The sequence below is a fragment of the Pyrgilauda ruficollis genome, unplaced genomic scaffold (assembly GCF_017590135.1).
Source record: "Pyrgilauda ruficollis isolate IOZ18807 unplaced genomic scaffold, ASM1759013v1 scaffold17, whole genome shotgun sequence".
Taxonomy (NCBI): domain Eukaryota; kingdom Metazoa; phylum Chordata; class Aves; order Passeriformes; family Passeridae; genus Pyrgilauda; species Pyrgilauda ruficollis.
In genome coordinates, this window is record NW_024515875.1 from 519201 (window position 1) to 532302 (window position 13102).

General features: G+C 39.8%; 1 protein-coding gene across 5 annotated transcripts in view; it reads right to left on the reverse strand.

Moving 5' to 3' along the window:
* Positions 1 to 22: 22 nt before the first annotated feature.
* The window catches only part of LOC121351528 (ABI family member 3 binding protein), a 136523-nt gene continuing 123443 nt past the window's right edge, over positions 23 to 13102 (reverse strand). For all 5 annotated transcript variants that reach the window (XM_041463732.1, XM_041463731.1, XM_041463730.1 and 2 more), the window contains 5 exons: positions 9984 to 10063; positions 8521 to 8550; positions 7380 to 7541; positions 3489 to 3602; positions 23 to 1366 (listed from right to left, as the gene is read on the reverse strand). In XM_041463732.1, the coding sequence (XP_041319666.1) occupies positions 1251 to 1366; positions 3489 to 3602; positions 7380 to 7541; positions 8521 to 8550; positions 9984 to 10063 (502 nt within the window). In that variant the 3' untranslated portion in view covers positions 23 to 1250. The remainder of the gene's footprint in view (positions 1367 to 3488; positions 3603 to 7379; positions 7542 to 8520; positions 8551 to 9983; positions 10064 to 13102) is intronic.

Here is a 13102-nt window from a genome sequence, read left to right on the forward strand (position 1 = left end):
TAAAACACTTGAAAAAAACCACTTGATTAAAAAATATTTTATTAGGAGTACAGTGTACCTGCAATGTACTTTATAAGGTATTTTCTATAAATGACTACTATGTAGATCTGGTAGTTCCTGTTCATATTTCTTCAATACATTAGTAAGGTAATGAATAACACCTTTAAAAAAACCTACATCTCTTTATTTAGTTAATAAATGTTCAAGCAGTACAACAAGTAGCTTTGGGAGAGGTTTTAATCAAAATAACTATAAAGCAGTTTTAAAGTTCAGTTATCAGTATTTCCCCTTTGTCCCCAATGAAAACTGTTTTAAACCAGAATTTTTCTTTTTAAATAAAATAAACCTGATCATGCTGTTATAACTAGTTTATTCTTTTTCCTCTTCCATTTGTCTTTCCAAGTCCCCTTGCACGGTACATACATTTGGCTTTTGAACCAGTAAGTGTCAGGCTCAAAACTACATTTTCCTGAAAAACCCCAGCTGTGGAGGCCAGCTTTGTTTTTTCATTCCATGTACATATGTACCTGTCCACTTCAATTAGAGAACACCAACCCTCCCTGCCAGCCACTGCCAGGTTCTGACTCCATAGTGACAGGCTGAACATGGCTTTGGCTGGGGCTGAAACATTTGAAAACAAACATGGAAGAAAACTCCACTGAACTTGATCATTTAAAGCTGCACATACAGCAACCTACCTCAGCATTTTGGCAGGAGCATAAACTGTTTGTACGTGTAAGGAGAAAGTGCTTCAAGTTTACTGGCTGCAGGATATTAAAAATTATAGGATCTTTTCTATAATTTATGACTGAGAGATGTTACAGATGGATTAGGATGGGTAGCTTATGGCACTTGCATTACAGAACCAGTGAATATTTAACACACATTGCATTCCATGACCATCTCTGGCATATTTGTGCCTTAAACATTTATTACAACATCGTGATAAATAATATACACACTGTATCTTTTAAAATACCATATAAACCATACCTCAAGAATAGGGAGCCAGCTTCCCTATGCATTATCCTACAACATGTCCCTAGCCTGTGTTATTTTAAAAACAAATTTTTAACACTGGATAACTACAGTAAGCAGCCTACACTATTACACAATTAATGCAGTATTGGCATTAGACTGGTGTAAGCCTCGCACGTCGGCCAACACCGCAGTGCCGGGCACACCGTAAGTGTTGCCTTCCTGCAGCCTGCGCTGGGCAGCTGGGCCTCTGCACCCTCTTCCTGTGGCATCTACCACTTGCCAGGTATCGATGTGCCACACTCGTACCAGCGCACGTAGTTAATCTGAGTCTCCCCGCCTATTTTCCCAAATTTGACAGGTTCCTGACGAACTGCCCTGAAAAACCCTGGAACAGAGAAGAGAGTTTTGTTTGCACGAAGCTCTCAGGACTACCATGCTTTGGTTCCTTGAGAAGTCTGTAACTAACAATTCAGTGAGTGGCTGAAATGGTCACCAAGCTGTTAACCCACCTGCCAGAAGCAGAGCTGTTTGCTGCCCCTACGTCCACTAGCACTCTGCAATTTGCCCACCCAACTCAAAGCAAAAGTACTTGGGATGGCAGTACAGAGGTGAAGCGTGCCTCCCCTGGAGATGCCAGCACCCTGCCGTGGGTGGGGCTGGCTGGGCACAGCCTGTGCCCCCTCTGTCCCCCCTCTGGCTGTGCTGGGCTCTCGGAACAGGAGGGTGCTCTGCGTTGCAAAGTGACAGTGGCAAATAGTCCCCACTGTGCAGCCTTGACACTGCAGTGAACTTCAATAAAACCCAGCCACTGGGAAAAGTTCACAGCATCCCCCCATCCAAGTCATCCTCCTGCTTTTACTCTGTTGCTTTTGACAACACACTTGCTTCCCATTCAAACAATTAACATTAGGTAAAAAATTAAAGTGGGGAATTGGGGCTCCATCCAACCTGACCATAAGGAATATATGTGTGGCTGGAGCCACACACACAAAAAAAATACTGTTCTGCAGCTGAAAGACAGCATCAGCCATGATTGTCTCACAGCACTTCAGGTCAAATATACACACTGTATCTTTTAAAATACCATGCCTCAGGAATAGGGAGCCAGCTTCCCTATGCATTATCCTACAACATGTCCCGAGCCTGTGGTTTTTTTCACTCTGATTCTCTCACAGCACTTCATGTCAAATACGTGAAGTTAATTCAGAAATCAATCTGCTGCAACTAGAACAATTGGTCTCTTGGTCTGTTCAGTTCATTTGCTAGAAATACAAGCTACTGAAAAGGTGAAGTCTTTTGTTTGCTTGTTTTGTTGTTTATTTTGGCCTAAAAATGATCGTAGCTTATGAATTCACTCAAATCCAGTTGCCGAAATCAAATTGGTTATAAGTGTCTTTTAAACTGAGGTAGCAAGGTTGTTAGGTAAAAGTTTTTTTAAATATTAAAATATTTTTAAAAGTGTGAATCTGGTACAACTGAGAAGTTTGCTGTCCTGGCAATGGAAATTGGATTCTGACCATCTCTTATACAAAATATCTTTTCAGATGGGCAGCACTGACTGGGAAGGGAAAAGCAAAAACCTCTTTAGAAGAAACCCATAAAACACATAAACAAACACCCTTCAGACCATTCAATTACTTTGTTTCTTGGAAAAACTTGTGAAAGACTTAGGAGCTTCACATTCATCTCCCACAACTACCTCAATGCGTATCTGGACTCATGTGGGGTGTTTTGTAAATTAAGCAGAGGAAGGTTTGGTAAACACGCTGATATTGTACTGAAAACTGTTTTGCTGTTTTCCTCAGTAAAATGTTCCATGACATGCTCAGCACTTGTGCACGTACCAGTACAGCCTGAATTCTTACCCCACAAGGAACAGAACACCACACCCTGGCACTGCTGCCAACAGCAAGGCAGGAGTTCAGCTGACAGAAATACAAATTTCTTATACCTCAGCCTCAGCAATGGAAGAAAAATAGCCAGGCAGGTCATGGCTGTGTTTAGCACATCCAGTCCCATGTCCACTTAGACCAGACTGGAATTTTGGGCACCCTTTTGCAGTCAGTACACACAGAATTACTGCAGCATGAATTATATTTTCCGGCCATAAATTTTCAGTTTCTCATTAGTACCAAACAAGGTATTTAATACCCAACTGATTATGTACTGTGCTTTAAATCAACCTTGCTAGTTTGAACACACCACTTAATGCCTCTCTGCAAACTCACATTTGTGGTTGGGTTTAAATATGTAATACCAACTGTGAATAATTTGTTGGGCTGTTTTAAACAGGAGAGAGGCTGTTCGCTACCTAACAGAACCCAACTCATAACTGTCTTAATAAGTCATCATTCACTGTCAAAGAACTCCTTGACCCTCTTCTGCCTGCAAAGCTGGCAGCTCCTTTCATCGCCCACCCCAGCAGTGGGCATTCAATCCACTGGTAGGAAATAGAAACAAACAAAGGAGTTGCCCAGGTTTGCTACTGATAAGGTGTTGGGAATTACCATCTTTTACTGGCAGATCTTCTTGCTGTCCTGTCCTTCCATCTAAGAATGAGTCTACAAATTGGCAGTGATCTTCTCCATGGCCCCTCTGGTCTCCTATGTTATAAAATTTTCCTGAAAGCAAAGAAGCAGCAGAGTTAGTGAAGGCTATTTCCAAAAACCACCGGAGGCAAGGGCTGTGCTCTTTCCTCTGTGGGGAAGCTAAGGTGAATGCTATGATTGTTTTCCTCTCAGGACCTGTAGGTGTAATTTGAACATGACATGCAGGCTCCAAGTGCTCAAGGCTAAGGCCCCACTCCTGGCCAAAATCTATGCCTGGATATAATTTTTCCCTCTCCTTACATTTCATACAGTAAGAGAAATTCTGTTACTACCAAGAACGTCATCAAAAAGCAAGTTTTGGTAGTGATTTGAATGGAAGGCAGGTCTGGTTCCCTGTCAGGAAGCCCCCAGTACCTTCAGAGATGTTTTTACAGACCACCTCCTAACATAGCCAAGGCCTGTTTTATAAATCATCATATTTTTACAACATGTATGTGCAAGTGATAGCCCTTAACATATAGATGACCTCGGATACTAAGTACTTATCCAGAGCATGGAGTGTGCCCATGTGTTTGCTTGCAGGATTGCTTAACAGGACACTTGACTGTAACTGAGTAGAAATCAAGGTCTCAAGTGTCCCATGTAGCATGTGCTGATGTTACAGACTGTGCTTATCCTGTTAACAGACACAGTGAAGGAGCTTAAAAAACCAGATTTTTTTACTTGCTGATTTGATTTGCAAGACATTAGTAAAATTCAATTCAGAAGATGAGGAGAGCATGCTATGTTCTCTTCCCAAACCTGGGATGGAAACCTTTGTAGATAAACTTAGCATTCTTTCTAATCTCCTTTCACAGCACGTAGTTCTCAATATGTTCAACCTTTGGTTGAGATGTTGAAAGGAAAGGCGAGAGTATTTAGAGAAATGCTCAGGACGGAGGTATAAGCTAGGCAGAAAGTCCAGTTACTCATTAGATACTGGGTGTCCCGGAGCCTTGAATCCATGCCAGTCTGGCCATTTGAGAGGTGGTGGGGTGGGTTATACTGCTCCCAAAGAACAATTAATAAAAAAAACAGCCTACCAATAAACTCCACGTTTTTGTGATCTGAGCAGTACTTTGCCAAAATTTCTCACCTCCTGTTGATGGCCTTTGTGCATGTGGTTCTTCTCTAGCTTTACAAAATTATTTATTGCTATCTAACTTTGGCTGCAAACATGTTTTTTTCCATAGGAGAACTGGTCAGAGGGAGTTCCTCTCAGCAAATTTTTGCTCTGAAATTAAGAACATTCAGGCTGCCCAAAAAAACCTTTTTTTTTTTTTTTTTTCCACAGCTGTTGAAGGTCACACATAGAATTTATTTTTTTCCTTCCCTCAATAAATACTTATTTTTAGGTGGCCTGCTTTTCTGGAATGCCTACAGTGACTGCTCTGGAGGACTGTTAAATGAGGTCAGCAGTAGATGCTGGTTTATGGAACAGTCCTGGCATGTGTAACGGAGATCAGTTTTTCTCCATAAGAGAGAGAATAAGCCAGATATTTTAATGGCTAACACCAGAACAGTAACTTGCAGATCCACACATATTCTTCTGGCCCACAGCTTAACCTATGCATAACTCAAATAATTGGTCTTCATAATTTAGCAGCATTCTCAGTGAATATTTTACTTACTTGGGCATTCTTACTGCCCAATTATTTCTATAATAAAAGAACACACTTAAAACCATTCAGCTAACTGATTTTCTGCTTTGAGGATAGCAATTCTAGCACAAAGTTAATTTTTTTCCCCAGTGTTTCCTTGTGGGTGGCCTTACAATCTTACATACCAACTTTGTTTTATACATTATAAATTCCACAGCATTAGAAGAATAAATTCATGCTGAAAAACAGCATGCAAAGGTACAGTTGCTGCCTGCCTTATACAATGGCATTTGGACAGAGCACCCAAGTTTCCAGGCAATTGCACTGCTTCAGCAGCAAAGCTTTGGAAGATTTTTCAGTGTCCAGTGGAGTTCAGAGCTCAGTGCAGCCCTGCACAGCCGGCACACGCGCTCCAGCTGGCTGGTGCTTGCAGGGACACTTCCGCTGGCCTCGGGGGCACGGCGAGGCGAGGTGACCGTGAGACACATCAGAACAGAGCTTGGCTTCAGACGGGCAAACTTCTCACTCACACACAGAGGCCTCACTTAGCAAACGGGGCAAAAGCAGCTTTCCTTCTACATAAATATTTCACTTCTTCTAAATATTGTGGCAACTGGTCAGCGCTGGTTGTAACAATTCAAGTGCAAGAAGCAGGCTTAGCAAGTATAATGAATACAGTGTGTCTACCTCATTTTTTTCCAGCGAGGTTAAACCACCACCCTTCCAGCAAGAACAAAAACAATCTAATGAAAATAGGAAAATGGGCTCCTGATATTAAACTTTTCAGATTGGAGTTGCTTTCACTGCAGTGTTAATTCACTTGATTTAGGGCTGAAGTCTAGTCCTGCTAGATTAGCACTGCTATTTCCTCTGCTGGCTGGTTTTGGGACACATCATGTCTCATTGCCAGTGCTTGTCATTTGATCACAGCTGGTTAGTACAGCAACAGTTGAATGAATGATACATCTGTTCAAAACATTCTCCTTTATTCACATAATATCTAAGATATTTTTTACATACAGAATATTGTACTTGACTATTAATGACAAGGCTTTCCTTCCTATTCTGCTCATCAGAGAACAGTGCCGGATGCAAGGCAGGGAAGCTTAAAATTATGGCAACGTGGGCTGCCCTACAGTCCCTTGCTCTTTTCCTTCCATATTCTTTCCATGAAGCCCAGAGCCCTGCTCCTGTGAGGTGCCCAGCTTAGAGATGGGGCAACTTCAGGTCATGAAAGTGGATTCTTCCAGACACAGTCTCGCCCTAGCTAATTCAATGCAATGTGTTGAACAAACTTGCCAAACTTGCACTCAAAAGGCATTTCCCACACATCTTTGTGCTCAGATGCCATGCTATTGTCACAGAGCTGTCTGATAAAAGGCTTCACACAGAAGAGAGCCAGCAGCTTGGGGTGCATTATAAGAAGTTAACATATTTCTTAGTGTAGCAGATACAGCTTGGACAAGCTGCATGAGACACAAAGATCTCCTATCAACTAACTGAAAAACACTTCTCACAGGCTGATTCCTCAGCATGTCTCACCTCATTCAGGTCTTAAACACATCACACTCAGCTGGCCTTAAAAGATGAAAAAAGCCTTGAGAATGTAAGGCCAAGAAGTTTCCCTTAGTAATAAAATATAACATGAGGAATACAAAAAGGTGGAGAAAAAAGATCATAAGCAAAAATGGAGAATGTGAAAACAAAACAAAAATTTCAAAGCAGGTGAGTAAAACCTATTGACTAAATTCATGTCTTTATAAGCCTCCCAGTAAAGAAGTAAGCAGATGTTTACTGAAAGGAGTGGGAATGACAGGTGTAATCCTGGTATAAAATGAGGTCCTGATCCTCTAATTAATAATTCTAATTAATAATTATTCTCTAATTAATAATTAAACACCAGTTTGACTGTTTTACAATATATGCTATTCACTCTGATCTTTGTTTTCTGTATGATCCCCAGTATATGAACAGATACTTAAAATCAGATGATCACCACAGAGAGGTACCTCTGGAGTCTGAAAACTCAGTATCAAACATATTAATGGTTAATGAGCACAAGCAGATTACTGATAATGACTAATCTGTGGACTAAATTAAACAAATCTGATCACACTTCAGCAGAGCTCATCTTGTTAAACCTCTTATTTCGGAATAATATCTTTCAGGAATGTATAATATGGACAGCACTGATTTGAATGTTTCTTACCTGTAAGTGAATCACTGAGGTATATCTTGTATCTCAAAGAATTGCACAGCTGCACACCTACAAACTTCTTATACCAAGTCCTCTTTACATATTGTTTGCCTTTGCATTCTGAGTATGTGTCTGAATTGAATGGGATTTCAGTCCAGATAGCATCTTTCCCCACTGCAGGAGAGGAAAAAAGAGGCTGAAGTATGGTGCTGCATACAAAATTACACACAACAAATGGGTTTGAATAACTAGAATTAGAAACCTTGATGAAGCAGAATGTACCATGACACCTGCATTTTGAACATGAGAAATATTTCAGGGAAGCACCAAAATACGCAGATACAATTGGTGCTGTGAACTCCTGCTGTCCTCTGGTGCAGGTTTGGAACAGGTTCATTCTAGGACCTTGTTAGGGGGCAATGTTTGTATTGGAAATACTCTCATTTACGAAGTGTGTTATACAGTGACCATTCTTCAGTGTGTTCAAGCCAAGGCAATCAACTTGCAGCAAACTGTGATCTAACAAAAACACATATAAAAATGAAGTGCCATTAATTATGTGGAGAAAAATGGTGCCAAGGTTTTTGCCAAAGTGAAAGTGATGACTATTACAAATACAAAAAGCAGCCCAATTTGCTCGAATGATCTCAGCTCTTCTTCAAAAGCTCAGTCCACCTTCCATCAAGGACAGGAAGAGTCTTGTAAGTGGCCTAAAGCAGAGCTAGATCAAACCTTCTGAAGGAGAACATTTTCCTAAAGCACAAAGACAGATAAATAGAATCCTCCAAGTTGCGCTCTGTTAACTCACTTAAAAAGTGTGGAGTAGCTTATTCATTTTGCAGAGCTTTCTTTGCTTTAATGACAAGGTTGAGAAAATATGAGGCTGTCCTTGGCTCATTTGTGTACATTGGTTTGAAGCCATCCCAGCTGCCATGGGAGCTCCACATCACATTGATTGCCTGAAGCTCAGGTAAACAAACAGCCTCGCATGAATTGCTTAGCAGGGGCATGGGTGGAAGGAGTGAAATTGTGTGTGACTGCTGTTTGATTCTGTAACTCAGCCAACTGGTGCAGCAGAGCTACCCTCCTTGTAAAATTCTGCTATCTCATTTCTGAAAAAACCGCTGATGAGATTTATATATAAAACACTTACTTGAAATTGGCTCACTCACTCTTGGGTCCGCTGGGGGAAGAAAACAAACATTCAATCAGACACTGTAAAATGAATGTTTCCAATAATTCTATGGAAAAGCATTGGTAAGTGATTTTTTACAGCTGACGTAAGCTGTAATTTGTGAAACAGAAAGAGTTTTGGAAGCAAAGTTAACTTTTGTATTAAATTAAATTAGAAGAAATATATTTCTTGTGTGAAACTCCAGTATCAATGAGCTTTTAATAATTTTACTTATGGGACAACACAGCCAAGCAGAGCTCTAGTAAAAACAAGAGTTTAAACCTGTAAACAGCAGAACCCAATTGTACTGTGTTTTATTAAAATTTCAATTTCAAAACCTAAATAATAAAAAGGGCACATCTGTAATACTTGCCACAAAAATCTTGGCTTTGAAAGCCCAAATGTGAGAAATGGATGTGTGCAATTAAGAAAAAACAAAACTGCATGCTTAATTTGTCCAAACTAAATAGGAGACAGAACACAAGCCTTGTCATTCATGAAAATTGCACTTGGCACAAACTTTTTTTTCTTTTAACAATCTAGAATTACAAAGAGTGTATTCAGAGGTTTTAAATATGTGTGGCATAGTCTGCACTCCTCCCTGAGTAATCCTTTGCTCAGCCAAAACTCTCATCCATCAGTGACAGCACTAGTTGAGCACTATTAAATTATTAGACCTGGCTCAAAACACAGATTGAGAAAGTCCTTTTAAAAAGGCTAAATCAATTTTGTGTTTTATGTGGTCTTTCAGTACTACCAAGCAATAAACACTTCTGCACAAAAGATGGTATCTTGCTTGCCTAAAGTCAACAAGTCAGCAAGAATAGGCAAAGCAAAAGCTCTCTGATTCTCACCTCTGAGTCAGAGAGTACTTGACTTGGGAACCAACCAGTGGCCAAAACAGGCTTGCACACACCTCTTTAGGAGTTTCACTGGAGAGTAAACACCATGGAAGGGGACCTACTGGGACACTGACTTTTCACAACAGCTCTTTCTCAATCTTTATTTCAGCCAAACAACATCACTGTTTACAGCAGCCTTATTGAACAGGTAGCAAAAACACCTATGAACACACCAGCCCAAAAATATCCCTAATGTTCCCCATCCAGAAGCTGTTAATGAGTTGGATAGATGCAAAAAGGTCAGGAATATAAATCTTAAATTACTGAGCCCTCTCTAAGGATGAAGTAATTTTCTTTGCAATGAATACCAGACAATGTTCCTCTGGTTTTTTTCTCTTGCAGTCTGTCCATCTTATATCCTCAGACAATACAGTTCTGATCCCAGGCTGACTTTGCAGGCATGGTAGTAAAAAGCCAATCAGGAGACATTAAAGAGCAAGACTGACTGCACAAAATGAAGTGAGAGAGCCCTTCATGTGTCCCACAGACATGGGTGCTAAAGGCCCTGTAAATGATGGTCTGATCTTTGGAAGTTCTCACCTGATTCAGTACTGAATGTCACAACATTGCTACTTGGACCTTCACCAAGGGGGTTCCTGGGTTTCACATGGAATTCATAACTGGGGAATAAAAGAGAAGAGATGAAAATTTTGCAAACTAAGCATTCTTGAATGGTCTGGAGCAAGCAAGAAACACACACATTGGGACTACTCCCCTTCTGGAGAACAAAAAAGCCTAATTTCTTGCCACAAAACCACTGAGACGTTTTTTGTCCTAACTGTGTAAGATCTGAACTGAACACAAAATTAACCAGTCCTTTTGATAATTTTTTGCACACATACTATTAATATTTTATTTAATTCAGCACTGACTTGTCTGTCTCTTCTCACACAGCAGCTTCATTCTGGCAAAGGGAGCAAGTTCAGATGAGGTCTGAGGCAACCTGATAAGCAGAGACTGAGTAAAGGACATTGCTATTTATTTGTACTTTCTGCTTTTTTAGGAACACAAACCTCCAATTCAATGCCTGTCAGGCCCACCCACAGTGACAGACAGGACCAGTAGCAAAACACAGGGCAAGTCTTCCAGGACAGGGGCTCATCCAAGGCAAAGACCCAATTGCTTGAATGTATGTTAATAATAAGTATATGAAGCAATGACAAGACACTGTGCAGTCTCTTTTGCATGTGTTTTTACTGATGTGGCACAATGCTGGCCTGTGCTGTAGTTGTCTCGTGATCCCTTTTCATCACTGTGTTGGGAATCAAATACAGTGCTGTGAAAACAACACGACTGAAGAAAAAAATCCAAACCAGCCTCCTCTTCTTAAGCCTCCCCCACCTCTCAGTGCTTGTTTGCCAGTGGTAGTGCCATGTACAGAGGGACATCTCCCAAGCTCTCAGCACTCGTATGGTGAATCTCTCATAACAGAGAGGGTCTCTTCATCAGTGACAGGGAGCCATAGGGCATGAGTCAAATGGACTGTAGGCCTGGAAAACAGGCCCCATATTGGAGGCACTTTTGCTGTAAACACATAAAAAAATGTGAGTCCCAGAAGTGGGCAACTAAACTTTCAGCTCTTGACTCGAGAAGGATCATTTACCCATGACGATTTTGGTAGCTTGTGACTGTAACGTAGCATTGTAATGTATTGCTGGAATAATTTCCAAACAGCAGTTTTCTAAAGAAAGAAAACCCCCATATCATGCTCTGCACAGTTGGAAATTTGTAAACTCCATTTGCAATTCCCCAGAAGAATAATTCAATCCAAACTTTGGATTACCTTTCATTCTTCCTTGGCTCCTGCAAAACCTGAGCTAATTAACCTCAGTGGAGTATTCATGCAGTGCCCAGCAACTGTTTTCCATCCGCCGTACTTCTAAGACAATATTTAACTTTAAAATTGCTTACTTAAGCATTTGCCTTTATTTCTAGGGTTTTCTTTTCTTTTTGAGGGAAATACTTATATAGACTGGTATGCTGAACAGATGCATTGTGGAAATTCATGGATATTACTAAGAGAAACATGGGCTTGTTTTGAGCTGAAAAAGTCTATTTGGAGAAATCTTGACATTTATTTAAATATGCTGAAAAAGAATTTGGAACTACCCATATTACCCCATGGTAGGAGGGAGACATTAACTAAATAATCAGTTTAAGAAATTTATAAATCTTCATTCCCAACTTCAAATTGCTTAAACAAAGACATGCTTTTAAAAATATGACCTGAGCAGTTAGTATTCACATTGGCCACGTGGTACAGTAACTTTTTTGGTCAAGAAGTATTCTTATCTGGTAGGAAATGTCATAATATAGAGAACTGTAGCAAAGGAGTCAGAGATTTTTTCTGAAGAACCACTGAAGCATAAACAAAGATTTCCTAATATGTTGGGGGTCTTAAAGTAATACCTAGATGATACATTTTTAAAAATGTAGATATTAATCCACACCTAGACATAAAAGACTGCAAAGAAGTTTTCCTGCTTCCTTCACAGGAGGAACACCTGATCTAAAGCTATTATTGTAATAATGATCATTAAGATGGAATGTTCTATTGCTTTATGGGCAGTTTATGGTTTGATCTCATGGGTGATAATCTGGTTGTGTCCCTTTGTATGTGTTTTGCTGATTTTTGAGCAAATATATTGCTCTCAATAGTTGATATGCTCTACTTTGGGATGCATTAGGCAACATTCTTCATAGGAATCAGTCCTGTTCCCAAAAATCTTTAGTCTATCAACTTGGACTCATCAATTCCCTAATTCCAAAGAGACAAAAACAAGAACTGAAGGCTATTTTCCAAGCACTGTTTTTCAAATTGTGGTTTAGAGATCACTAGGTTCTCTGCAAAAGACCAAACCACAGCTTGGGAAATTAGGGCAAAATTTAAATAAAGAACTAAAATCTACAGATAGAGACTTCAGCTTACGTAAACACATAAAGAAAATTGGAGAAAAGAAAAATAATAAGGAAATGTCCAAAGTTTAGCTCAGTCAATTAGGGAAGCCTCTTATTAATAATGTTAAAAAGAAATTTTAGAAACTAAAATACATGCAGTTCTACAGTTCTGTGGTATGTGTTTTTACAAGCATCACAGGTTCCTTTCCTCTGCCAATTTCAATCTTAAAACAATACCAGTGGCTTCCACAGTACAAAAAGAACAAACAACCACTTTTGGAGATGAAGAGAATTAGCTAGTTGACAGAACATTGAAAAGGAGAGGAAGGAGATGTCGGACAGAGATCACAATATGACATGGTTTACAGTATTTTTAAAGATATACTGTGGCTGTTTTTATAGAAGACAATCTAAAATCTTCCCTTTTTTGTGTAAGGTGAAAGATCTGAAAAATAAAATTAAAATTGTAGAAAAGTGTACCATCTGCTCTGTTATGCACTCCTACAGAAACCACAAAGAAGGGGGAAAATGCTCAGAGTTTCAAGAAGAATGTACATCAAAATTAATAGAATCCATGTCTGCTGCTTAGTTAGACTTACCTAACGAGAAACTAGAGTCTACATTTCATCTGTATATCTGCCTGCCTAATATACCAAAAACTCTGCTGTCCTATGTAAGCAGCAATCTAATGCCTCACACCTTTAGCATCTATAAGATTGATATCCTACAAACTTTTGGAGACCAGGCTTTCCAGATCCTCC